Source organism: Amblyomma americanum, chromosome 2, assembly GCF_052857255.1.
Source record: "Amblyomma americanum isolate KBUSLIRL-KWMA chromosome 2, ASM5285725v1, whole genome shotgun sequence".
Lineage (NCBI taxonomy): Eukaryota > Metazoa > Arthropoda > Arachnida > Ixodida > Ixodidae > Amblyomma > Amblyomma americanum.
The window spans coordinates 35,507,357-35,533,570 of NC_135498.1; the positions used below are offsets into that span (position 1 = coordinate 35,507,357).

General features: G+C 45.0%; 1 protein-coding gene across 7 annotated transcripts in view; it reads left to right on the forward strand.

Moving 5' to 3' along the window:
• Positions 1-26,214, forward strand: part of LOC144120988 (rho guanine nucleotide exchange factor 10-like protein) — a 51,050-nt gene that overhangs the window by 10,329 nt on the left and 14,507 nt on the right. For 4 of the 7 annotated variants that reach the window (XM_077653851.1, XM_077653856.1, XM_077653854.1 and 1 more), the window contains 19 exons: positions 2,323-2,537; positions 3,310-3,403; positions 4,679-4,770; positions 4,885-4,962; positions 5,119-5,298; positions 6,600-6,716; positions 7,796-7,852; positions 11,044-11,136; positions 12,578-12,748; positions 14,190-14,264; positions 14,958-15,049; positions 15,984-16,156; positions 16,643-16,755; positions 16,943-17,067; positions 18,252-18,343; positions 20,430-20,542; positions 22,435-22,712; positions 23,989-24,140; positions 24,769-24,914. In XM_077653851.1, the coding sequence (XP_077509977.1) occupies positions 2,323-2,537; positions 3,310-3,403; positions 4,679-4,770; positions 4,885-4,962; positions 5,119-5,298; positions 6,600-6,716; positions 7,796-7,852; positions 11,044-11,136; positions 12,578-12,748; positions 14,190-14,264; positions 14,958-15,049; positions 15,984-16,156; positions 16,643-16,755; positions 16,943-17,067; positions 18,252-18,343; positions 20,430-20,542; positions 22,435-22,712; positions 23,989-24,140; positions 24,769-24,914 (2,456 nt within the window). The remainder of the gene's footprint in view (positions 1-2,322; positions 2,538-3,309; positions 3,404-4,678; positions 4,771-4,884; positions 4,963-5,118; positions 5,299-6,599; positions 6,717-7,795; positions 7,853-11,043; positions 11,137-12,577; positions 12,749-14,189; positions 14,265-14,957; positions 15,050-15,983; positions 16,157-16,642; positions 16,756-16,942; positions 17,068-18,251; positions 18,344-20,429; positions 20,543-22,434; positions 22,713-23,988; positions 24,141-24,768; positions 24,915-26,214) is intronic. The other 3 variants (XM_077653852.1, XM_077653855.1, XM_077653857.1) reach the window with 1 other exon arrangement.

The following is a 26,214-nucleotide window of genomic DNA, read 5'->3' on the forward strand; positions in this document are numbered from 1 at the left end:
GTTCTTGTGGTAAATTGGAAGAAACCAATACAGAATGAAAACCATAACTACTGGGCACACATTAACTGGGAGATATATATACAGATATATATATAAGTGGAAACTTTCATGAGAGCTGCTGGAGATAAAGCGTTGTACTCAAACGCGCCCACACTGCTCGGTTGCCTCTCCTCTGATCAGAGCCAGCCATTGTGGCCAATTGGCACTTGACCTAGAAAGGGGAGCAGGGTCATTTGTCTGAGACGCTTGGGAAGTGGCGAGGTCTGGGCAAGATCGCAGCTCGCATATGTTTTCAGCTTCAGTTTTTGTGGCAGTGAAGCCAGGTTTTTTTTTTTTTTCAACTTTTTTGTCCGTCGCTTTCATTGTTTTCATTAACTATCATGTGAAGTTGCAATGCGTACATCCGCAAATTAGGCCTGCCGTGCAGGCTGTGCATCAAGTACATTTTTCTCGCTTGCATTTGCTGACAAAGCAGTGCCTTTTGTCTTGTATAAGCACTTTGCAACAGAATGCTAGCTGCTTATCATTGCTGTTAATGCTGAACATAAACCAAAAAATGGTAAACAGAAAGGTAATCGCGGAATCAAAAAGATGTTTTAGTACTCAGAGTGGACAGCTGTACTTAATGCAGATAACTGCTTAGCGATTGTTTTCCTTTGTTGTTGGCGGCTAATTTCCTCTTCCTTGAGTCTGCCGAATTTTTTTGCAAGTTGGCAGTTGCTATGGCTTGGCTTAGTTTCAGTAGTAGCTTTCATTATGCTATTTTATGAATTTTGCTGCAGCAGTGGTGTTTTAATGACCTACTGTAAATTGCAGCACATTAGTAATTGCAGGTTATGTTGCAAGTTGATGATAATTTCTCTTCTGCGCTTATTGCCACTTTTTTTCTGTTAGATCTCAAATGCAAGCAAGTCGCACATCAGTTGTTTTTGCTTGCCTGTCCTTGTGCAGGAACGTTCCTTTTCATTGTTTGAATTGTCGCCGACAGAATTCTGTTAACGTGTTCATTAGTTTCCGAGGCCTGGTACATTGTGGCAGTAATAAGATAGAAAAGTGCAGTGCATTGGCATTCACCCGTGATATCTTCAATTGCGGGGACGGTTGTAATGGGCACATGCCAGGTGATAATTGGGCCTTAAAAGAAAAAGGGGTGGATGGTGTTCTCATTAAAATGATGCTAATCTGTTCGTGCTTGTTTTATCAGGGAGCGGCACAGCTTTCTGCTGGTAGATACTGAAGTGCATTTTTGTCCATTGCTGCACACCAGTCTGCCTTGGAACAGCAAGAAAATGTCAACAAAGCACTGCATATTTAAATGGGATGTAATGGGCAAAACGGTAGCTGTCATGCTCGCGCAAGTTAGCAATGCCTCACTTATGCAAAGGCATTTTTTTTTTTTTTCACATGCGGGTGGAAATTCAAAAAAGGAACAGTTGTATAGCCTTTGTGGCTTGTGTTCCAGTTTTATTTGTATGGATAAACGCTTTAATACACCTCATAAATGTCATTGGTTGAGGTGTTATTTCCGCTTGCTTACAAACCTAGTGACTTATGGATTAACTCTCATTGGCTCATTTAGAGTACCTCTATTTTTCATTAGAGTCTCCCTCCCTGTGGTTTATACTGTGGGCCTTGACAATCTTGCTCCAAAGCAAGAATGCAGAACCACATTAGGGGTCGTATTTTACCTTCCTTTTAACGCAGTCTCATGTTCATCATCGGTCAGGGATGGCTACAATGTGATTAACAGTGCTTGATAGCTTGTAACTTTCAGTGTTCTGTCTTCAACTCTGCTGGGAAAGAAGATCAGTGTTGCATTTATGCTTTGCCTCTTGGAAAAGTTGAAACAGCTGGCAGGGTCACTTCTTATCCTATTTTTCCTGGAGCAGTTGAACTGGTAATCTGAATTTAGACACCTGCTTATTTTGATGACCACATGTCAACAAGCCCGTAGCTGAGCTTCCATTTCTGAAATTTTCTGAGCATTATGAAATTGAAACACTCAATGCTTATCGCAGAGGGCATTGACTGCAAAGTTGGTGTAGTATCAAGATGGAGAAAACGGCGCACTATTTCATCTTTCACACAGCAGCAGCAGGAATTTTTGGGACTCCAGTAAACTGCTTTATGCGTTGGCACGACTTTTAAAACAAAATCAGTGGACTGTTGGAAAATAGCCTGCACCTTCACTTGTGGCAGTGGCTTAGAAAAAGAAGGGTGGTGGCTTAGCATTTGTTGACATTGTGCATATCTTGCACCCACTTTGCTGGCCCGAGAGAGTCAGCAGTGTAGTTTCTAAAGAGGGAGGCTGGATCCCACCAGATGCAGGGATGCGTCCCGAGGACAACATCTATGAGGAAGTGGACATCTACCGGCGAGACACCATCACCTGCGAAGACGGCTACAGTGCGGCTGGTTCGGAACTTGGCCTCGACCATTCGGAGAGCTCGGAGGAGGGTGACATAACAGGCCGAGTGCGGCGAGGCTCACGGTTGGGCAGCACGAGCAAGCCAGGAAAAAAACGGAAGGATTCCGATGTAAGTACATCAGATTGGTAGGAAGACAGTGGACATTGTGGTTCTAACCTGAAGCTTTGTAGCTATCTTCTAGAATTTTTCTGGGGCCTGTTTCTGCGTTTCTTTCTTTTAATTGTTTTTTAATGACAGGTGGCGTAGCCTATCAGGAGTTCATTGTTTTGTGGTTTGCGATTTGTTCAAGAAATTTTTCATTTTGCATTGCATTCTAAGAGTTTTTCTGGATGACCATGCCATAATATGTTGCCTTCAATTGTAACATTTGTATTCCTTATTTATCCCTTTCCTGCCCGGCCCACGCAAACTTTAGGGCACGAAAAAGGCCCACTCATTTATCAGGGTTTAGGAAATAAACATGTCGCACTAATTCAGGAAAGCACCCAAAGAGGAATTTTTTTTTTGCAGCGTTTGAATTTTCATTGCAGCATAAGTAGCACAAAAATTTCATGGTCTTTTTATTTTGAAATTTCTTTATTGTGCTGAGATACTCCTATGTCAACGCAGCCCGTGTAGCATTATTATGCGAGCATTTGTTTACTGTCTAACAGTGGTTTTTTATAGTACTGGCAATAAAGGGGCTGACAACTTATTTTTGAAGCACTTCAATTATTGTTAGATAATGAAGGGGGGTGTCCAGTCCATGACATCTATCATATAAATGTGGTCTTGTGACATGTGGTTGGCAGCATAATTTTGTGTGTAGTCATTCGCATCCAGGGTGACTTTGTTGAGCCCTTCGGAAAAAAATTGTTTCTTGTCATTCGATCTTGCGCAGCTGACCAGCAGCTTCACACGCTTCTTCTCCACCCGGCGGAAAGATTTCGATTCTGACAAGTTGGGGAGCCGCATGGGAAGCCGCCAGTTGTCAGGTAAGCGTTAGCATTTTCAAACCAGGCAATCATCTGCAGCATAGTAATTCTCCTTGTTTGAATATAGTGGCATGGTTTCGATTCAGTGTACTTAATTATTTCTGTGTCAATTTGACTGCTGTTGACTCATTTTAATTGAAATGCGTTGAGACTGGTCATTTTGGTTTGTATGAGCATTCAGTGATTCCCTGATCTGGGAGGAATCTGACAGTAAGCTATTGAAGATAGAATTGCGACTTATTTTTGTAAGGAGGGCGTACAAAAAGCAAATTTCTAACCTTCAACAACTTGATTTATTTTTGCCCCGCAGTTGTTAATAGTGGGCTCCTAGCAAGGCCATACTTCGCTGCCACTGCACTCTTTGTACTTGGCTCAACTACTCGGTATGGGGGCAACCACCGTTGGCTTCATGCAGGGCCGCTCATTTGTGTTAGAGTTAACAAAAACATCTGAGGGGTGTTGTTGGTTCAAACTTAATGGTGCAATGGCCATGGCTTGAAAAAAAATTGACAGCCAGTAATTGGTGGTGTACTGTTGCAGCCATGTAGTTATTGTCTTGTGCTTTTGAAGTGCTTTTGAATATTGGCTAGTGAAACCTGGCCTCATTCGGGTCATACAGCACCCTATGAATGTCACACTGTTAGCTGCTTTTAACTGAGAAAGTTCCCTTATCTGGGTGTGGCTTTACACAAAAAAGCAGGAAATTCAGATTTCTAGTATTATTAGTGATTTTTTTTAGGAAAGGAAATGGCTCAGTAACTGTCTCATTTTTTGGAGGAAACCTGCCATGCTGTTAGGGAAGGGAGGAAGGTGGGAGTGGAAGAAGAAAGAGGGAAAAGGGTGCCATAGTGGAGGCACAGCATATGGGTGCCTTTTGCATTTCACCTCCATCAAAACATGGCCTCCTGATCTTTCCCTAAATGCATTGCTTGAATTTACCTCTTCAGTTGCTTTAGATTTGTTAAAATAAACGAAGTACAGGTAAGCTGAATTTTAGTGATCATAAACCAAAGCTATTTCCACGTTGTATTTTGTGTTGTGCATGAAGGCAACAAAATGTGCAGTGCACTGTAGGGGTTTCGGTAACGGTTGAGGCGAATTTCCAGTGGTCGAGTGATGTAGGTTCCTTTCCTGTGGTCATTGCATCTTGGGTCTTGCTGCTTTGCCAGTCTCTCACTGATGCCAGCATTTGATTTGTCATTCCTAAGTGTTCCTGCAGAGAGAATCCTGCAGTTATCACCAGTTGGTGTTTAATGCTTGTGTTCGTCTTCGCAGAGGACGAAGGTTACGGTGATGTGAAAGCTCCCAAAAAGCAGAGACCACCACTGACGCTACCCGCCGTGCCTCCTGGCCTCACGCCTGAGCAGGCAAGTGCCTCCTCTGACCTTTAATTTCCTTTTTTAAATCTCGTATGTGTGTTTCTCCTGTTTGCTTACCACCACACGTATGCTTACAATATCCATGTTATTCTTGACTTCCAGATCAAGAGGCGACTCATTGTAAATAACATTGTTGAAAGTGAAAACTCCTACGTCGGATCTCTTCAGAGGCTCATACTTGTGAGTACACTCCTGAACTTTGCCACCATTTGGCTTGCCCGGGACTATGCCGTGCTTTGACTTGGCACAGCATCCCATTCATGAGCATAGGAGTATGTTCCATACGCAATAAATTGGCAGAGGTGGTGATATCACTGGCCTGACTTGCAACTGCAGGACTTCAAGCGTCCGCTAATGGCCAGCCAGCCTCCGCTGGTGAGCCAGCGAAAAGTGGACACCATGTTCTTCCGGCTGGAGGAGATCCTGCAGTGCCACACGCTCTTTGGCATCGCTCTCACGCAGTGCGTCTGCGAGTGGGACCAGCAGGAGCGCATCGGCGAGGTCTTTCTTGCTTCGGTGAGCGCCACATCTCGCTCTTTCCCACCCCTTTCTCCTCCACCTTGCATTGCCAGCATTCTTTTTTAGATAGTGCACCTACTGTGCGCAGCCCTTTGCATGAAATGGCACTTTTTTGCCAGGGGATTGATTCGGCTATTTAATGTCTGCTTGGCTAGTTTTTCCGAAATTTGTGTGGTATCTGTTGTAAGAACTATAACATACCAGTCAGTAGGTGTATATCATTCAAAAGCACTTAGAGTTATGCAGCTATATGCATTAATGTCAGTTGGTTGCGACAGCGCTGTATTCATGTTTCTCTAGTCTGTATTTTCTAATAGCGATGGTAGCAGCCAACTATGCTATGGCAGTCCCCTGTTCTCTAAGATTTCTCTGGGTGGAGCGGATGCCAAATAGGCAAAATATTACAGTAGCAGCAGTTAAGTGCCTGTTCCTTGGTTTCGCGTCATAGTAGTATAGTAGCAGTCGGCGTAACCGGTGGGTGTGTTGCCATGAAGACCACTAGGACGGTGGTTACCATGGAAGGAAGAGCATATGACAAGAGCGTAAAAAGGCGCAACCGGTGGGTGGCCGCCATGGTAACCATCTGCAAGGTGGCTACCGTGAAAGCAGGTGGATGTGGTGAGAGCGGAGGAATTGCCAACCATAGGGTGGTTACCATGGAAGGAAGAAGGCATGGTTAGGGCATAGGAAAGTGGAACTGTAATGCCGCCGCTGCAATGCCCACAGGCGCTGTGGGTATTGTGATAAATAAATAAACTGGAGGGTGGTTACCAAGGAAGGAGGAAGGTATGGCAAGAGGCACAAGTGGAGGGTGATTGCCACAAGAACCACCCGGAAGGTAGTTTTCTGGAAGGAGGAGGGTGTGACGGGAGTGTAGGAATGCATAACTGGAGGGTGGTTACTATGGAAGGAGGAGGGAGAGTATGACAAAAGCGGAAGAAAGTAGCACAGTCCATCTGCAGCAGTTGCTATGAAAAGCATCGCCCAAGGAGAGGGTAATCGATGGCGCCACCTGTCTAGTGTGGTGAACTGAAGAGCTAGTTGAAAAACGAGTACTATATATGTGGAAAACTAAAAAGTGCTCTCCAGAACAATACAGATGTGAAGTCTTTGCCATATGCTCTACCTCAACATATCGTAAAATATAAATAACTTAACAGCTGTTGCTGAATCTTGCTTTTTCCTTGACTTTGAATCTTGACTTTTTTTCAACCTATAAGCTTTGGTGAGATATACCAAGAGTGCTCCTGTTGCTGACAGCATTGTTCTTTCTCTGTGTACTATCTGGGTTCTTTCAGTTCTCAAAGCCCATCGTACTGGACATCTACAGTGACTTCATCAACAACTTCAGCTTAGCCATGGAAACGGCAAAGCAGGCAGCTAAAAGCAAATCTGCCTTTGCAGAGTTTCTCAAGGTATGTGAGGCTTTTCTTTTTTCTTTTTTTATGTGCACTGTTAGACACATTTTTATGGTGCTTTGTGGCTGTGCTGAAGATTTTCTTGTAATGTCTGTTGAGTTGGTGTTCTTGCACAGATGCAGTGCACCTCCAGGCTCTTTGCCTGTTGACCAAGGAGATGGCAATTGTGCTGGAATGTTCAGGTTCTCTGATAATGTTATTGATTCACATGTAATGCATACATTTTAAACTTCTTTTTACCAGGTGTGGTATTCTTGTGTCACTGCATTGCAGTTCCAGTAGCATGGTATGGAAAAAAATATCTTTAAAGCTTATTAGGTCTTTCTTTTGGTGCAGAAGACGGAAACAGTGCTTTTTTTTTTTCTTAGGTGTCCCAACTTATCAGCTGAATACTACAAGTCTTGCGGGCCTGTGCAATGTCTGTGCTGGTTAGCCACATGTTGCTAATTTATGCCACATTACTAGTTTGCATGGTCACTGAAAGTCATTGCTCCATTTTTATATGGATGGCGTAAAAGCTGTCTTTGATGATGCGACTCTGTATGCACGCCAGCTGTTTGGAGGCGTGAAGAAGAGAGCAGGAGCCTGCCGCAAGTTAATTTCAGAATGCCCTAGCATCTACCTTTTCGCTTAGCGCAGACACTCTTAAATTAGCCCTGTTGAATAGAACTGTGTCTGCGTTGCTACTGCCAACTGGTTGAAGAGGGGCTCACAGTAACTCCCTTAAAAACATATGCAGGCTCAGCAAATATGTGATGGAAGGCTGCACTGGTCGTGCCACTTTCAGTGGAACGTGATACTTGTAGAAATTTTCGCAACCTATGTGAATGCCCTTTGCAGCAGTGAGGCATCATTCCTTGACCTTTTGCAATGCAGAATGATACAGCGTGAACTGAGATGCCACTTTATTTGGTACCAGCTGCTGTAACCAGCGTAGCGTCTAAATGTTCATTGGTGGTTGTGTTGTGGTTGCAGGTTTTGCTGCGCTTTTGTCCATTGCCCACTTTGCTTGAGTGTAAGAGAGATGTCCCCTGTGTACCGTCTCTCTCTCTCGTTTTCGTTTGTGATGCTCTCAGTCGCGTGCCCCGCCGCCTTCAGAAGAAGGATCGGGCTCGGGAAGGGATCCTTGCAAGGTGAGGAGTGTGTTGGGAAGAAAAAAAATACGAACGAGAGAATGCAGCAAACATTGGAGGAGATGCATCGCTCCTCCATTTTCCCGTCCTGCAATGCACTCGAATGCCCCGTCTACTGCACTGTCATGTGTGCCATACGTGTGGCCTGCGGAGTCGTTCTCCAAACCTTCTCCACCAGACACGCCCTGGCTGACCCTCAAGGCACATCCTGTCATCCTTCAGTTCATACTTACTTTTCTTGTTGCTTGTTTTCAGTTTTGGTTTTTCACTGTTCCTCGTTTTGTTTGGCACCCACTGTTATCTTGAGTTGTTTCATGCATCAGCATACCACATACAGGGACAGCTCATGCTGAAATGTGTCCCCCCTGAGACCACTCGCTTTCCTGCTGTGCTGGCTTTCGCGTCGTGGTGCTGTCTTTATGTTTTATCTCCATTTTCTGAATGTGCTGATTTTTTTAACTGGTTGTTGTAGTATTCTGGCTGTAGTGAAATTTTTATTATCTCATTGGCGTCGCTTCTTTTGAATCTCTCTGTAGTGTAGCTTCATCCCTTCTTAATTGCCGTGTCATTTGCATGTTCCGAAAAGGGCCCCAAGACACCTTTTATCAGAGTTGCACAGTGTTTTAATTATGGAAGGGCACCACTTGGAATCACCGGCATTGAGAATTTTTCAAAAGCAATTTGTATTAGCAAACTTGTAAATTATAAAAGAATGCCGTCAGCACTTTAAAGGTTTTCGACACTTTTCGTTGCTCTTACTGTGGTAGAAGTTACACGCGTGCGGTGGCACTGCGAGATGCCTGGGGTTGTCTGTCCAGGGACTGCGCTTTATATTTTCCTTTATTTTTTGCTCATATGCCTGACATTGCAAAGGCGTGCTGTCTGCCACGTTTTCTCCGCTTGCTTTTTAGGCTGCTTTACCCTCATTGGCACCTGCTGCTCACGATACTAGAGGAATCCGGCTAGTAGCTGCCATCTGTGTGCTGTTGCATGATAGGAGCATAGAACTGCACATTGTGGGAAACAGTGGGCGTATTTCAGAGCAGACTTGCAGATTGCCGTGTAGAGGACATTTGTACCATGTTTGCTTGGATGTAATATGAGTATTTTTACCAAAAACAGAAGTGTAAAGTCACACCTCGTGTTATATAATGCAATATTCACGCGGAGGCAAAAGCACTTTATGCCCTATTTACTCGCAACTGGAAACTGGAACTCCTCACCAGAGATGGCATGCTTGTGTACAGGGCGCGGATTCAACACATCATTCTGAGGAAACACAACAGAGTAAGCATGACTTGAAGGCATCGTAAAGTTTTGCAACTTGGAATCCAAATTTCTTAGCACCTTTCACTGCCGGACAAGCAGCAAAAGAGCCACGAATTTCCGAACTGTCGGCTTTTACTAACAAAAAGAATTTGATAGCGTTGTCTTCAGTGTCCCTTTAAAGCTTGGGGTGTCTATTGCACGCGGAAAGGCGCTCTTGCTACTTTCCTCAATGTTGCTATCTTGCACACTTTTCGGCAACATTGAGCTTGTGCAATTTTCCGACGGCTCTGCGCAAGATGATGGCTCGTTTAAATGTTGCTGAGAACGGCCACCGACATTTGGGAGGCATGGCTTGCCGCTCGGATGAGCAACTGGGAGAAATTTCATTTTTACAACAAGGCGTTTATGCAGTAGCGATGCTGCAGGACACCATATTTATCTTGTATCGGTCTTATCTGATCGTCTTCTGAACGGCTCTCTTGAAACGGTCGCGTGAAGGCTATCTGCTGAGGTACTTTTATTTGTAAACTTGTAGTACTAATCTTTCTGTATGCCGCGACATCTTTCCTCACATTCCTGTTCTTTTTGTTTTCCTTTACTCGCCCATAAAAATCGACTCTCGCGTTGCAGTCGTGTTTTTCTTTTTTTTTTCCCCATTTCAAGCCCGCAAAGTTGACCCTCGTGCGGTCGTGTTTCAATCAGGTAAATACAGCATGTGGCTCAGATATTGATCACCTGGGTGGGTTATTTGCCATGGTGCAAAAATGTTTTAGGGCCCTTCATCTAGAGAAATAGAAAGATCGGCACAAAACTAGTTATTTTCTTCTGCTTTCTTTTTGCCAAGTTGTATAAATTAATATTTATTTGTTTATTTCCTGGGTGTAAACATTGTATGAGCATCAAGTACATGTTCTGTTTTAAACATACAAATGTTTTTATTGTTTTTGCATTATGAGCTATCTCTGTGTGATTATTTTTGCTCATTACATTTTTGTCTGCCGCAACAGTTATCAGCACCTGTGCACGAGGTTCACTTTTTTTTTCCTGCTTTTGCATCCATGTAGCAACGTCTTCTCGTCCATGCACATTTTCATTTCTTTATTGTTCCTAAATGAGAATGCATTGTGGAGGCTGTGCTCTCATAATGATCTCCAACACACTTGGACATGTTATTCACACATCCTATGTGTTACAAGTTTTGGGCTTGTACAGTATTTCGGCATCTCTGGTTCTCCTAAGAAGAGATCAGGTTCCATGTGCCAAGCCGTTATGAAGTGTGGAAACTTGTGCCTTTGCAGTTTAAGACACTGCAAGGCATAGCTTTACAAAAGGAGCATGCCTATGCATGTGTTTTTCATTGTTCTGAGAGGTGATTTTTTAAAATGAATGCACAAGTTTTTGGTCCAAGGAAGTTGGTCAATGATAATTGCATGGTTCACTGCTTTAGCTGTGTCCGTAAGGGCCAAGCGTTTTGTTGTATTTTAAATATGTCCCATCATAGTGCAGTGTGAAGTTTATCAGCTTTTTGTCGCTAAAACCAAAGCAAACCAGTCAAGTATCCCTGACCAAATCGAAAGTCCCTTTTCATTATAGAGGGTTGTTGAGGATTTGCTACGAGGTCATGTCTCAACGTTGTTTTCTTTGGAGATGGTAGCCCCTGCAAATTTCGGTTTTTGCTTCAGCTGACGTGTGTCTCAAATGATATTCATTTATCTATGCATCAAATAAAATGTAGCTATTTATTATTGCTGTATGCAATAATGTAATAGTAGTAACCTTGCCCTACGAACTGGATTTGGGCAGGAGTTTGTATCGCTGTCAAGAAGTGTAGCAAAGAGGTGCTTGTTCATTTACAGAAAAAGCAAATCAGTGATACAAATGCTTGTTGTCTTCCTTTCTTTTTTTTTTTTACTCCATGGCAGATCAAGCAGATCTACAGTCCTGACCGGCTATCTTTCTTTGGACTAATGGTGAAGCCTGTGCAGAGGTTTCCTCAGTTCATCTTGCTCCTTCAGGTGGGGCCTTCGCTTTGCTGTTTTTCCAAGTTTTAATGCTTCTTCAGTGTCCTTGCTCAATTCTGCATGGGACAAATGTCTTGATGAAATGGGTAGACTAACTTTTTTGAGGCAGTTGCATTGGTTTGGCATACGCTCTTATGCTTTCTAGCAGAGCAACAGACAGGACATAAAAGAAGGAAGGCATACATCAGTGCTGGCGTTTGTCTTCCTTTTTTTTTTTCTTCCTTCTTTGTTCTGTATGTTATGCTGCTAATTTCGTCACCTACCAACTGGCCTGGCTAATTACCATGTATACTTGCATAATAAACCCACTTTTTTTCCAGAACAGTTGGCATCAGTTTGGGGAGAGGGTTCATTACGCAGGAAAAAAGTTTCAGCAGATATTTTTGGGGGGGTTGAAATTCCATATCATACCTCTGTCTGTCCTTCCGTCATCCAAACACGGGGAGATAAGTTATTTTGCTGAACAGCACCAGCCCTGAAGGTCAGGTGCGCGTTTTTTAAGATTAAAAAATACACGGGACAGTTACGAATGTGTAATGCAAATGTTTAAGCCTTAGCTTAGAGCACACAATGTCTTGGCACTCTGCCAAGTTCACCCAGCGTGCCACACCTACCCCCCCCCACCCCCCCACCCCCCCCAGGAGCTCCTCTCAAAAGATAAACAAGTGGTGATGTTATTGACAGGCAGTATTTGGCGGGCAGCATCTTGGCACGCTGCCAAGGTGTGAGCTAGGGACAACTGTGGAACCCGCTACAAGAAGCTAAATGCTAAAAAAAATGAAACCAAATTCTGGGCGACAAAAGTGTTGGGGGGGGGGGGGGGGGGGGGGGGGGGGGGGGGGCAGGTTCATTATGCGCATGGGTTCATTACGTGAGCGAGTATATACAGCAATTCCTCTCTTATGCTTTCTTGCACTTGTTTCCTCATGGAAGTGTGGGTCAGAACTCTTGAACGGATGTGAACATAAATGCTGGTCATTGTTAGTGGAAATGAGCGTGTGAGTGAATGCCGGTGAATGTGGTTTAAAAGTCGTGCAAATACTGGTGTATACTGGCAATTTATATAGATTTACATACGATTTTAACGGGGCGCTGGTGAGTGCGAACCTAACCTAGCCTAACCTAACCTTAACCTAAACCTAACCTAGCCTAGCCTAACCTAACCTAACCTAACCTAACCTAACCTAACCTAACCTGGTGGACAGCAGTGAGTGTGAATGCCTGTCTCGTGAAAATGGAACTAGTATTGATGAGTGTCGCAAGATATGATTTGGAATGGTCTAGGACCTTGAAGAGAAAGAAAAAAAGGGGGAAATGCCAGCAGAGGAGGTCACGTCTGTTCTTTTGGGCTTTTGAAGTACGAGCAATTTAGGGGATGGTGATCCCCGCTCTACCACGGACTTAGTTGAAGCACCACTGTGTGCTCTTCGTGCAGGACCTGTTAAAGCAGACACCGAAGGGCCACGATGACCGGATGTACCTGCAGCTGGCCCTCACCCAGCTGGAGCAGCTAGCAGAGGCACTGAACGAGCGGAAGCGTGCTGCCGAGCAGCATCACGCCGTGCTCCAGGTGTTGGGCTCACTGGGATCCAAGTTCTCGCTGAAGGTAGACATCATGGTCATCTCTGGGCAGCAGTATGCTTGCTGCAGGTCTAGGCTCTGGCTGTGCAGGAGCGGTGGTTGGGGTGTGCTTAACCAAACCTCTGTTTCTGTAGTAGAGGGATTCTAAGTGTTTTTATCCTCGAGGAACCCGAACGGCTTTCACGAAGGTGCCAGGTTTTTGTCCCGTTCTGGCTGTCCTGGCTTTTGCCCGTTCTGACTAGTATTCGTGTAAAAAAGAGTGTCCAGACTCACGGCTTCTCAAAAGGTGCCGAAATTCAATTAATGGTGACTGGCTGTATGGTGAATCAATCTGCTAAAGCGCCAACTCCAAGGGCGCTTCCTGGGTGTGCGCGCTCAGCGTCGGCACTCTTGGCGTACGCCAAAACCGGTCTACGCATGCGCACTGCAAAAGACGCCAGCGAGCCTTGGCAAGGTGCCGATATCTGTCCGTGCTAGATATCGGCGTCAGCGCACGGGTTCTCGCGTACGTGTCAGAAGAGGGGTCCGGTTTATAACAATGGGAAGATCGTGGGGCTCTCCGTGACTCTTCTCTTCATGGCTGGAAGCTCTTTCAGGTTCCCTGAACTTTTCTTCGCGGTTTAAGTTGCCCTTTCATCGAGCCCCCACCCCCTTCTCTTCATGGGGTGAAATTCTCTCCGTCAGCTCTGCTCGAGAGGGGAAGCGAGCCAGCGCCAGGAACATGGAGATGCATGTCCCTTTTCGACGCCCGTTCTGGCGTACGCCAAGAGCGCTGACGCTGGAGGCGTACGCCCAGGAAGGGCCCTTGGAGTTGGCACTTAAGAGTAATTATAGTATGGCTAGTCCCTAGAGAAAGTAGCTAAGCAGAATGTAAGACTAAACGTTAGTCACAAATCGAGGCAGGGTACAACTGGTGAGAAACGCGTAAAACGAACACCTGTTAATGAAAACCGCAAGCCATTGCAGAACCTTATTTGGTTTTATCTTTAGTTACCTCTCTGGTCATCACAGTGGTGAAAAAAAAAGGAACAAGAAAACAAATATTTAAGCGAAAGCAACTGCTCAGTTTACAGCGGAGCACTTAGTGTGTGAAAGCAAATTTTGTCTCTGGCATGTGCACAGCTTCGCTCTGACACCTTCTTTCATACAGGATGACTGCACTATGGCACTTCAGTGATGTGAAAGTACTTTGAATTTGCCCTGTGGGAAAACGTAATGACACAACTTATTGGTTTCTATATCCGCACACTTCAGCACTTGCTTACTCATTACAGTGAATGCTTTTGCAATCCGGTGTGAGCATTTCTTTCTCTTGGCACTTGTTACAAAAAGAACTGCCAGAAAGCTGCAGCTTTGTGGGAACAGTGCTGTTTGTTTGACAGCTAGTTTTTGAGTAAGGTCTGACTGAGTATTATGATGAGTTCATTAGAGGCCAATATGTACTATCTGTGATTCTTGTCTCTCAGGCATTAGCAGCAGCTTCCTCAACGGTGGACAGCACAGATCACTTCCTTCTGCGGCAAGATGACGTACTTCAGCTGGTGAGTGAATCATCTCAGATATGGTTAGGATGTGGCAGAAACCTAAAGGTAGAACAGGATTTCACTAAGTTCCTTAACTTCCACTGGTAGTTTTGTTGAAAAACAGTGAACGCATTGTTCCAGGAGCCCATACAAGTAGCATAGTATGTATGCACGCTATTTTTTAGTAACCAGTTGTTAAAAAGCAGCTTAATTATTTGCGAAAAATAAATACTTGTTCTGAACTGATTAACTTAATTAACACCTTTTCTTGGGATTTTGGTCTTGCAGAGCAGGAGTTGGTAGCTTTTAATGCACAGTTAAGTAGATGGTACAGCCTATTGCAAAAATTTACAGCCTACCGTGTCGTTCATGTGTTTTAAATGATGCCTACAGAAATTTTTAAGAACTGTATGGATAAGTTGTTTGTGTAGAGCATTTAGGGCTTCTTTCTAAATGTCGGTGATTTAAAAATCTTATCTCGCTCTTATTAGTTTGAAGCTGCCTCTGTTCAGTGTTAGTAGTCTATTTGACTTGATTGCTCTGGCTTTTATTTTATAAGTGCCAATCGACACTTGTGTGCTTCTGTTTTGTTAGTGTTGTTTCATTTTCTCGGTTGTTTCTGCAACTTGTCTCTTGTGATTACACGCTTGGATGAGCAAGAAATCTTAATTGTTTTGTTTGTTTTTTGTACATGATTTCTGTCCATTGCAGGAAGTCGACCAGAGCGGGCTCGTTGTCAAGTCGAAAGCACGTCGCATTTTCCTGCTGAATGACCTTCTTGTATGCGTCACAGTAACCTCAAGGTGAGCATTATTATACTTTTACAGCAATGGCTGCAACACATAACTGCCAAAAACTTCTGCACACATCTGCTGGTCAATCCTAATGTTATTAGGCTTGCTGGGGATTAGATGTGGCTCATGTGGGCGGGGTCATGGTTTATTTATCATTGTTGCTGTCTTCTGGAGAAAGGTGATGGGTTTTTTTTCTCGAGTATGTAGTCGCGTCTCTCATGTGTTAATATAGCATCATGGTGTCAGTGGACATGCCGACATGCTCATGTTAAGTATCTGAACTAGTGCAGTATGCATAGTAATGTTTGATTTTATGGAACTATATTGTGTTAAAGCTGCTGTGTTGTCAGATGTGCGAACAGTATTGCTTTCTGCCTGAGTACCGCTCACTTGGCTGTATGGTGCATTGTAGCAAAAGGCAGCATTACTGAGAACTCAGTGAGAAGCAGTGCGAATGAGGAAGTCGGCAGGTACTCGAAAATCTGTTGAGCAATCTCTGAAGACTGTTATTGTTTTCTGGTCAAAACTACATTGAGGAGGAACTTTCTAGTGTATGAAAACGTACTTTAGATTTATTGACATAATCAAATAGCACCCCTCAGAACCAGCAAAGAGTTAATCGAATATCTAGGCTAAAAAAATGGTAATGGGCTGTTCGTGTCAAGGGACATCATCAAAACCCATAGAAATGCATTCTCTCTGTATAAATCTAAATGTAATGCTTCAATATACAAGCATCTCCTCTCAGCTTTTGAGCCACAGTTGTTGAGGCCATAGATTTGGAACAGCTAAGGTTATGAAAGGCTCTTACCGGTATTTTGATTCTACTTTGAGTGACATCTGCTCAGGCTGAACCTTAGTTTGCTGATCTGTCGGAAACTGGAGCTTGCTGTGCTGCACCTGCCTTGGCGTGCGTGTCGTGACGGAATCTCTGCGCATGCAGGCCGTCGGAAGGAGGAGGCCAAGGGGGCAGGGAGCGGCTGAGTCTCAAGTGGGCGGTGCCTCTGCAAGACGTGGACGTGCAAGAGGACGTAGCCCCGGCCACTCGCAACCTCCTCGCCTCCTCCGGGCGGGCACGCAACTCTGCAGGACGTCTCGTGCCCCTCGGGAACCCTGGTGGGTGTGATTGCTGTTTGGCAGGGTCCAGCAGGTTAACATTTATTCACCGATTCAGCGGTGCCGACATAAAGACTGACATAAGTTGACTGACTTCGGACTCAGTCAAGCTTGCTCAAACTCACTAAGGCTCGCTGTGTGTTAGTTGGACAATCACTTAGACTAATGTGGCCTTGGATGCAGTTGGACTCGAGCGCAGTTACTCAATTCACACACAGATTCACAAGCACTCAGATTTGACATCTCACTTACACTCATTTGTATTCAGACGTGCATTTACAGGGAGTCACTTTGGTTACAGCGTTGCATGGTCCCAGATAGGTTTGGCCGTTCACATGTGAAACCTTTATAAACAGCCCTGTTTCATCATCTCTTTCTCCTGTTCCTCTTTGGTCCAAACACATCTTGGATCCAGAACGAAATTTCTGTTCACACCACTGGCCATGCATGCAGTTTTCTGATGACAGTTCTCCCTTTGTTGTGCAGAGGGCTCGGGTTCCATGCAAGTGCTCTATGATGAGCTGACCGACCTGGTTCACGACCTGGAAGTTGTGAGCAGGATTGCCGTGCTAGTCAAATCCCTCAGGAGACCCTACTCTGTGAGTGAAGCATACTATGTACAACGCAGCGCTTGATTATGAGCATGACTTTGGAATTAACTGAAGGCACCATTTTAAATAGTCGCAGGTGCAATTTGTTTGAGAGAGAATTTATAACAAGCCAATTTCTCTGTCTGGCTGAGTCCTGTCATGTTTTCTCTCATGTCCCCTCCTGTTGGTTTTGCAGGAGGTCTCGGTGGAGAGCGTGCAGAGCATGGCGCGCAGTATTCAGGATGCCGTGCGCCAGAAGGATGAAGAGATAACCCTGCTCGACAGCTGCTGCCTCCAACTGGCTCTTCCTCAGAAGTCAAAGTATGGCTCGGTTTCAACCCTTTCATTGATGGACTTTTTTTTTTTTTTTATCCTCAGTTTTAGAGCCTGCACTCCTATTTGATGCCTTCTTCACATAGTCGGTCTTACTGGGGCAACACTGCGTTTTGTGGATGCATTGCTGCCCAATAGTGCCATGATCTTTTACCTGTATTGTGCATTACTCAGTTTTCTTTATCTTGGTGGCAGTATTGATCTTTAATCACTGCCAACCTGTGCCAGTTTTGCTGTCATGTTAACAGTTTTGGTGGGCTGATATGCATTTGATAGACTCTGCTTTTTAGCAATGTTTTGGCAGCTGCAGAGTATATTACAGTGAAAGCTCATTAATTTGACTCCTGTAATTCAATAGTCTGGATAATTTGGACTGCCAGCATGGTCCTGGCCAAGGCCCATGTAACTCTATGGCACCATGGCCACTAATTTGGACACTACAGGTCTCGCACCGATTGACTCAAACGGGCTGCCGAAGGGAAGCCGTGTTGAAGTATGGCTGGCACGGCAAACAATCGTCGAAGTAGCTCTACGAAAACCTGAATTTCATACTGCAGAGTAGCTTGCGCACATGTGACAGGTGCAACGCCTGACATGATGACAAATGGACGACCATGTTTCTAAGAACACTCAATCTGCATAATCTTGGTTTCACTTTTCTAAGCTTCGTGCCAGCCCGCATCAGCCAGCTAATCGGTGCCACAAGTCTTTTCTGTCCACATTTCAGCACCCACTGCTTGTCTTCAGTGCCGCTGAGCGTTTCTGTTTGCGTGGTTTATCCAGTGCACCGAAACTGCGTGCTCGTCTTGAGCAGTTCGTTGTTCATGCGGTGAAGCCTCTTTAAAAGGCAGTAACCATTGCCTACCTAGTCTTGCACCGAATGAATTTACCGTGGTGCAAGCGATTCTTGTTAGTTTTTTTGGGTCATTTGATAATTCAAGCTTTCAGATAACTCATATTTTTTTCCGGTCCTTTGAAGTTCGATTAGCGATCTTTTACTGTAGTAGAACAGGTGCTTGTAATGCACCTTTGTGTGCAAACTTAATTGTCTAGCAGATCTAGGATTGTCTTGTGGAGATGGTGCCTGTGCTCTTGCATATCCTGGAACTGTGAGCGCACAAGAACAAAGTAAACATGCTAAAGCTTTCTGTATTATCACCCTGAAAATGCAGGTCCCAGAAAGTACAAGTCAGTTTTCAACTCTCAAGCCCTGCTGTAAAGCGGGACTGGACGACAGACCTGCGCCTAGCAAAGCTGGCTCTAGGTAGGCAGAGCATTGCCTTCTGTCTTTGCTGTTGATCGCAAATGTCATGCCATGAGGTACAAATGGCATGTTTGTTTACTGCCAGCATTCCTTCATGCTGCTTTGTGTGTGTCTCGGAGCAAATGTTTGATTTTGTTACAGGCTGAATCTCCTTTTGCACGACAGCAGTCGGCGACAATGGTGTTGGCTGTTTTGAATGTGTGGTGCATGTATTGAGCATGTGTACAACAATGAAATGTTTATGTCACGCACTTTTGGTCACAGCGTAGAAAAATTCATTAATGCTAATAATGTGAAAGTGGCTGCCAGCAAAGGCAGTGTTCATCGCAAGATGTGCTGTGTAAATAGAAATCCACCTACTACAGTAGAGGTTTCAAACATATTAATGTATATACTCGCATAATGAACCCAGCCGTCCCCCACTTTTGTCCGCCAGAATTTACTTCTTTTTTTTCCCAGCCTTTAGCTTTTTTTAGTGGGTTCCTCAGTTTCCATGCTGTTGGCAGCGCACCAAGGGGCTGCCTGCCGCTGATAACATCACCACTTTTTTGTTCTTGTTTGTTCATCTTTTGAGGAGAGCTTCTGCCAGAAGGGTGAGGGGAGGGGGGTGCAGTGCAGACCTTAGCAGCGCGCCAAGATGCTGCCCGCCACCGATAACATCACCACTTGTTTACCTTTTAAGGAGGGCTCCTGCCAGAGGAGTAGGGGTGGGGGGGGGGGCGGTGAACTTGGCAGAGCACCAAGAGGTTCGTGCTGTAAGCTAAGGCTTTAACGTTTCATTACACACTGGTCACCGTCCTGTGTGTTTTTTTAATGTCGCTTGCGTAAAAAACATACGCCTGACCTTCAGGGCCGGTATAAAGCATGTTCGCGTTATCTCGCCGTGATTGGCTGGCGCGGCCTTCTACCTCAAAATTGCAGGATCGCGTCTAAGTCTGACTGTGTGCGTTTGTTGATGACCGAAGGACGGACAGAGGTGTGGTGTGAAATCTCGACACTTTTTTTCCCGCATAATGAACCCTCCCCCCCTAACTAATCTCAACTTTTCTGGGAAAAAGTGGGTTCATTGCGTGAATATATACGGTAGCTCCCTGGTAATAAAGTTTCCAGTCATAATTTGTCCACAAGCTCCATGCCAGTAATGTCCGGGGTTATTTCTTCTACATGTATTGCATCTCTATCGCTGCTATAAAAAGCACCACATGATACAATGATGTGACGAGAGGAAGGGGTTATTTTTTCACTAGGTCAGATTAGGAACGTCAGGGAACAATTAGTGGTGGGGTAGCCTCCAGTTTTCTGTACAGTTTACTCTCGTTAATATGAATTTGCTTAATTCAGAATAACTGGTTAATATTATTGGACTGTCAGCACCAGGCGAGGTGTTCAAAATTACACACTAAAAATATATTAAAATTTTTTAAAATGTGTAGCCACTGTGGTGGCTCAATGGTTATGGTGCTCGGCTGCTAGCCCAAGGAGGCAATTTCGATGAAAGCGAAATGCTAGAAGTCCGTGTACTGTGTGCTATCAGTGCACATTAAGATCCCCAGGTGGCTGAAGTTATCCGGAGCCCTCCACTGTGGTGTCCTTCATAGCCCGAGTGGCTTTGGTACGTTGAACCCCATGAAACCATAAAACCGATTAAAAATGTGTGTTATTAATAATATTAAACGTTACCTCTACATCCCGGGCTACGTCTCGGGCAGCAGAATCAATGAAGTCATAGGCAGCATCAAGAGTGTGTTGCCCTCTCTTCTTTCCGCTTCGCCCCTCTTTCAGACTACTAGCTCGTGCAAGAGAAAAGCTTTTGTTTGGGATCCTTATACTAGAACATTTTTGTTGATAGTGCTGCCCTGAGGTCTGTATATGTGTAGTCATTGAAATTCCTCTGTGCCGTTCTCAGCTAGTGGTGCAGACGTATGTGCTGAAGGTGTAGCTTTTTGACTGTACAAGCCCAAGGACCCAAATTTATTTGCAGGTGATTGTCGAGGACTCGCAAAATTTTCGCTCCAGAGTGCCTGTGTGCTGGGGATCTCGGTGACGCTGTTGTTGCACTCATCATGCCTCTTGCCATGTTTTACAGACCCCAACAACATGCCAGCTTGGGATGTGCCAGAACAGGACAAGCGGCCGTCTAGCAAGCTACCTCTCCTCGTCCGATTGACGCCCCTCTACCCAGCCTCTACACCCACAGAGGTCACTGTTACTGCTGTTTCCCTAGAATGTGCTTATGAGTATCTGCACTTTGTGCCCTTCAATGTCCATAAAGCTGTTTATAGCTTTGGGGGCTCGCGGGGCATCTGCGCGCTGTTAAGGAAAGAAAAATCCAGTGTAAAAGTATAGGAAAGGCGCGCTGTATACCAAACTACGATTTCACCCGTGCCGCTGTAAGTGGTGCTTTTCCTAACGGCACTCTTGATCACTTTTCGTGCGTGGAGACATTGTCTGCGCGGCTTTAGGCACTTGCTGGCAGCGCTGGCACTGTGAAACTCCTTTTGTTTCCTGTACTCATTTCCACGCCACATGGCTGTCATGCACTGGATCCAACCTTACTGTCTAAAGCCCTGTGGCAGCCCTTGCGTGGCGTGCTTCGCTGCCGAAGGCTTTAAGTAAACTAGCTGTACATTAATAATAATGAGCGGTTATTCTGTTTATAGTACACATGTAACAGGATTAGGCAAGTTATGATAAACAGTGGATAGCTCCAAAGCTCTGTCCGCAGCAACTCCAGTAGCGAAGCAGGTTAGACCTAGCAAAGTCTAGCGAGCAGTGCGCTGCCAGCACGCCGGCAGGCGACATGTCACACCAATAAGTGTGTCTCTAGTGTGAATGCACAGTATTCTCGCTTCTAGGTTAGAGAGAAGTTTATCTATTGTAATTTATTGTATGTTGAATTTGATATATCCAGGTTTGACTGTATAGTACAGCGCATCTACGCAAGAAATTGCACCCCCCATGCACGTTCAAGCTGAACTGCGGGGAAGCTGTCTTTCGGTAGCGTGCTTTCAGTGGGGAAAGATTTCTTGCCAGTGTATAAAAGGCAGAGTACCATCAAGCCTGCACTGGAGCAGAGATCTGGGCATTGCGCGCGCATCACGTGCAGTACATTGCCTCCCATGCGCCCCCCATTGCCCATTGCTCTTGCACGTTTGGAAAAAGTGCACCCGTTTGTTGACTTAAGGCTTAAAAACTCTGGGGCCACGTTTTCAGCTGACGCGGCGTTGCAACATGCTTTATCATGCTGCAGAGATGGCGAGATATTGGCATTGCGCGCATTGCCTGCGGCGCACGGAAGGGCTTGTGTTGTTTTTGATATTGGCTATTTATTAATAAAATAACTATTGAAGGAAAAGATGTTGCTAGCCATACCATCGAAACCTGAAGCACCTGAGCTGCGACTAGCAATAATAAAAAAGACAGGGATAGGGAAAAGAAAGGTGTGCCTTTTATGAACTTGCTAACAGAAGTTCTGCCAAAGGAGTGAGATAAGAGAGATCCATGGCTGCCCTGCTAGGCACCTTCGAAATGCTCTGAGCAGGACCGAAAACAGGTCAGGAAAAAAAGCACACAAATAGCATCATTTATGGTATACAGTGAGAAAAAAAAGAAACTGTGAAAAAGAAAACTAGACTAGTGCCATTTTTTAAGTAGGACAGTGGAGCTTGTTTTATGCTCTGTTTATGGCTGACTTCATGCATAATGCAGGAAGTGCTCTATTTAAAATTACCCTCTCTTTGAAAGGCTATTTTATTCATTGGTTTCATGTAAAATACATATGGACACAAATAGCATGCTTAAATATCTCTTTTATTGACACTTCTGTTAAAATGAACTTCTCATTAGATGAACAAATTTTCTGGTCCCTCCAAGTTCGTCTTAAAGGGAGTCTACTGTTATGAATTTCGGCTACATCGAATTGTTTGTTTTGTTTGCTATTTCATTCTGATCAACCAAAAATTGTTCACATAGCAGAGCAAAACAGAGAAGTGTGCCCTGTGTCCGTATGCACTAATGTTTTAAGTTTCATTAATGACACAGATGATTGACTTGCATTTTCTTTTTACTTTCTTTTTTTTCCAACCTCGCAGGTCAAGTGCGGCTGTTTCTACAGCGTGGCACCAGCCACCCCAGGCAGCCTGCGGGGCCAGTTTCTCTGGCTGTGCAGCACGGACGGCGTCAACAGCCACCTGGTGATCCTGTCGCTGCAGCAAATAGCCCTGCGGTCGGTGGGTGCCTTCGACCTGCCCGAGTCGCGCATTGCTGCCATGGAGGCGGTGCCGCCCGCCCCGGACCCTGAGGTCATCCCGCCCCAGCCCCCACCGCCAGGTGCTGCCGAAACCGTCTGGATCACCACCGAGACAAAGAGGTGCGGTCACTTTTTTGCACCAGGCAGCCTGGCCCTGCTCTCGTAGTGTGTGCATAGCCATTGCTGCCGGCAGAAACAGTAACAGAAACAGCCATTGCTGCCGACAGAAATTGCTTGCACGAGCCTGGTGATTTTCGTTTCACTTCGATGTTGTCATGCAGGCTTCCTGATATTTCGTTTGGTTCCTCAACAAAGCATGCTTTGAGAATCTGGTTTTTTGCTGTGAAAGTTGTGTAAGGGACTTTTCATTTGCCTACCACAGGATAACTTCTGTGAAAACTTCCACGAAAACTGCCACAGGAACTGCTACAATAACTGCCATGTTTTCTTGTTGGGCTGTGAGAATATGACCCTGCTGGGACCGCGCCATTTTGGCACTGTCGAGGTTGCACCATCTGTGCAAAGTGCAACTACCCTTTCCCTCAGCAAGAAATTTGTCATGAGAACATCACATTGGCTTCAAAAAGTAATGTAAGAAATGCATTGTGTAAAAAATCATACCTCCCAAGTACACCTTTCCGAAAGGTTGCACTTAAATATGCCCTTGTGATAAACGTATCTTTTGGAAGTATGGCGTACTGATTGTCTGTGGTCTAGACGAGCCATACTATTAGCTGATGTAGTTTTGATGGCTTATTTGTTGGCATTTCAACATACCTTTGCCACCATTTTAGGTTACTCGAACATTATTGGCTGCAACTTTTATTTAAACTACGCAGCAGGAGAAACCAGGAGCAGAAATGACACTCAAAAACATGATCACAGTTTATATGAACTTGTGAACAATGGGCAGAATTTTTAATGTTTAGTACACCCTCCCAAGCCATTATGGATGACGCAAACGTGCGAGCTGCAACCGCATCGTGCTCCCCGCACATCACCAAAGCCACGACCGCCAGTTGTATGGTGCATGCTGTGAGCAGAGAGAGTCGGCGCACGGCCCACGCATTGCTGACGCCACAACCACCATTCTAGTGGCGCGCGCCGCGAGTAAGCTATCACCGAAGTCACGATCGCCGGTCACACAAAACGCAGCATGAGCTGTGAGTGGGGATGCAGCTGTAAATGAATCCTGTCAGCCGTAAACAGATCTGTGTGAATGGTTTTCTCTTCGCTCTGAAAATGGATTTTATTTTTGTATGATACACATTTTTTGCGACCACGTGAGGTTTGTATCTGTGAGAATCTAATATATTTGACAAAAATTCTGCCTTGTAGTGACTGTGGTTTGTCCAGAGTAAGATGGATGCCTGTTTTTTTGTTTTTTTACTTCCAGGTTAATCCTCCTGTTGGCCTCATCTCCAGACAAGTGGACTGAAGTGGGCAGCACTACAGTGCTGGCACCTGTCACTCAGATACTGTACCACGGTGAACGTGTGTATGTGGCCCTGAGCAACGGCTCTCTCAACATCTACCAGAGAGACCCAGGTTAGCACACTCTGTCTCGATTCTAGTTATCGTGCAGGCATGTGGCCTGCCGCTGAACACTTGCAGCACATGTGTCGCATGATATCTGGAGCTTAGTCTCCAGCGTACTTCCTGTGTTGATTGGCTGTTTGCTGTGCAGGCTGGAAGTTGGAAAAAATAAAATTTTGTTCTGCATGAATGAAATTTAACCTGCATTTACTGTTGTGGAGTGGTCAGATGCGTTGATATACAAAGCTTAAAGCAAAACGAATAATTTCTTTCAAGCAAACATTTTTTTTAAAATAGTGATCTTTTGTGAACGATGAGTGCACGTATGCTGGCTTATGGTAACAATGGTACACATTGCATATCTGACCCTTTTGCTTGCACAGGAAGGTATTGGAGTGCAACTTTTAGGGTTGGAATGTATAAATTCAGGGAAGCTGATAACGGGAGAACATGGTGAATGCCATTGGTGCATTGATGTTTCGGCCTCACTCACCATGCCATGTGTTGCATCACATCAAAATGACAACTTGACACTACACTGATGACAAATGACACTGCACTGCAACAAAATGGGGGCCATATGCCTAGCCTCTGGAATGAAGTTCACGTGATTTCTTTTCTTATCCTTCTGTGCGTACAGCAACTGGTGGCTGGGACCTGAACTCTCCCGGTGTGCTCGTCTTGGGCACTGAGCCCATCACGTCCCTTCTTCCCCTCGGCACCCTGCTGTACTGTGCTTGTGCAGACAAGATCTACGTGCTCGACGCATTTACGTCAGACATACAGGTGTGTTCCCACAACTTCTCATTGTTTCTCGCCTAAATTCTATATTCGCTCTCGTGATGAACCCACTTTTTTATTTATTTTTATTTTATCTGAAGAGTTGGCAACAACTTGGGTGGACAATTTACTACGTGGGGAAAAAAAAAGTTTCGGCAGATTTTTTAAAAGAGTCGGAAATTTTATCATGTCTGTCCATTCACCTGCCCGCCCGCCCTTGCACCTAGAGTAACTGGAAATTTTTTAGAGTATCACGTTCTTTCTTTCTGCTCAGCTCGGCCATGAAGTAATATGGCCGCCATAGCCTAATGCTGCTGGAGGAGCAAACATAAGAATTTGCAGGAAACGACATAGAGTAGCGGCCTTCCAAAGTCTGTGGGCTCTCCTACAGGACCTGCATATATGCACAAGGTGCTGCTTAAATGAGTTACAAAAATAATTGCTTCCAATCTCTTCTGAGAAATTGTCGTTCTGGGAGCATCACGCAGCGGCAGCCATGCACTGTCAAATTCGTTGGTGGTCAGAGAGGGATTGCGGTACTCTGAAAATTTTTCCAGTGACCTTACTTTCGCCCGCTAGCCTGCCCGTCTGTCCATGCATCATTAACAAAAGCGCACTGTCTACAAATTAAATGCCTTCGTGTGTGGCCAGTGTTTTGCGTCGTTCGCTTCAAAAGGTGTTTGCTGCATCACGGCGTGATCTGACAATTTTGCGATAGTTGGCGGCGGTGGCCAGTCGCAGTGAGGTTTAAAAAAAATTAAATTCTCATTGACAGAAGTGAGAGGTGGGTTCATAATGCGAGCATTACGAGAGTAAATACGGTATTACTCAGAATGAACACTTCACTGAATCTTGTATAATGTGCTCTCATCGGAGCTTTGAGTGTACTGTGTGGTGCATTGCTCGTGGTACCAGAGGTGGTTACGTGCAGTTTCAGCATGTGGTAATTGTCTATTTGCAATGTGCACCTTTCTAGCAGAGGAAGGGAGCATGAATGCACAAATTCCAGCAAGATTATGGCTTCGTTCTGCTGCCTTGATAGCGATATGGGCAAATTTCGTGTTACAGCGAGCCGTTTTTGATTTCCAGCCAGTGAGCTGCAAGAGTTAATGGCACTGGAACTCTTGGCACGGCAGTAAACTTCATGCTGCACCCATTTCATTGTTTTTGTAGGGAAAGCAAAGTTTTACAAAGCAAACATACAAAAGATGTCCTCCCCGGATTTGCAGACACATAGGCACACAGACATAGACTCACTGTGAAAATTTCTTTACTTGTTTCGCCCCCAAACAATCGGTCATCTGCA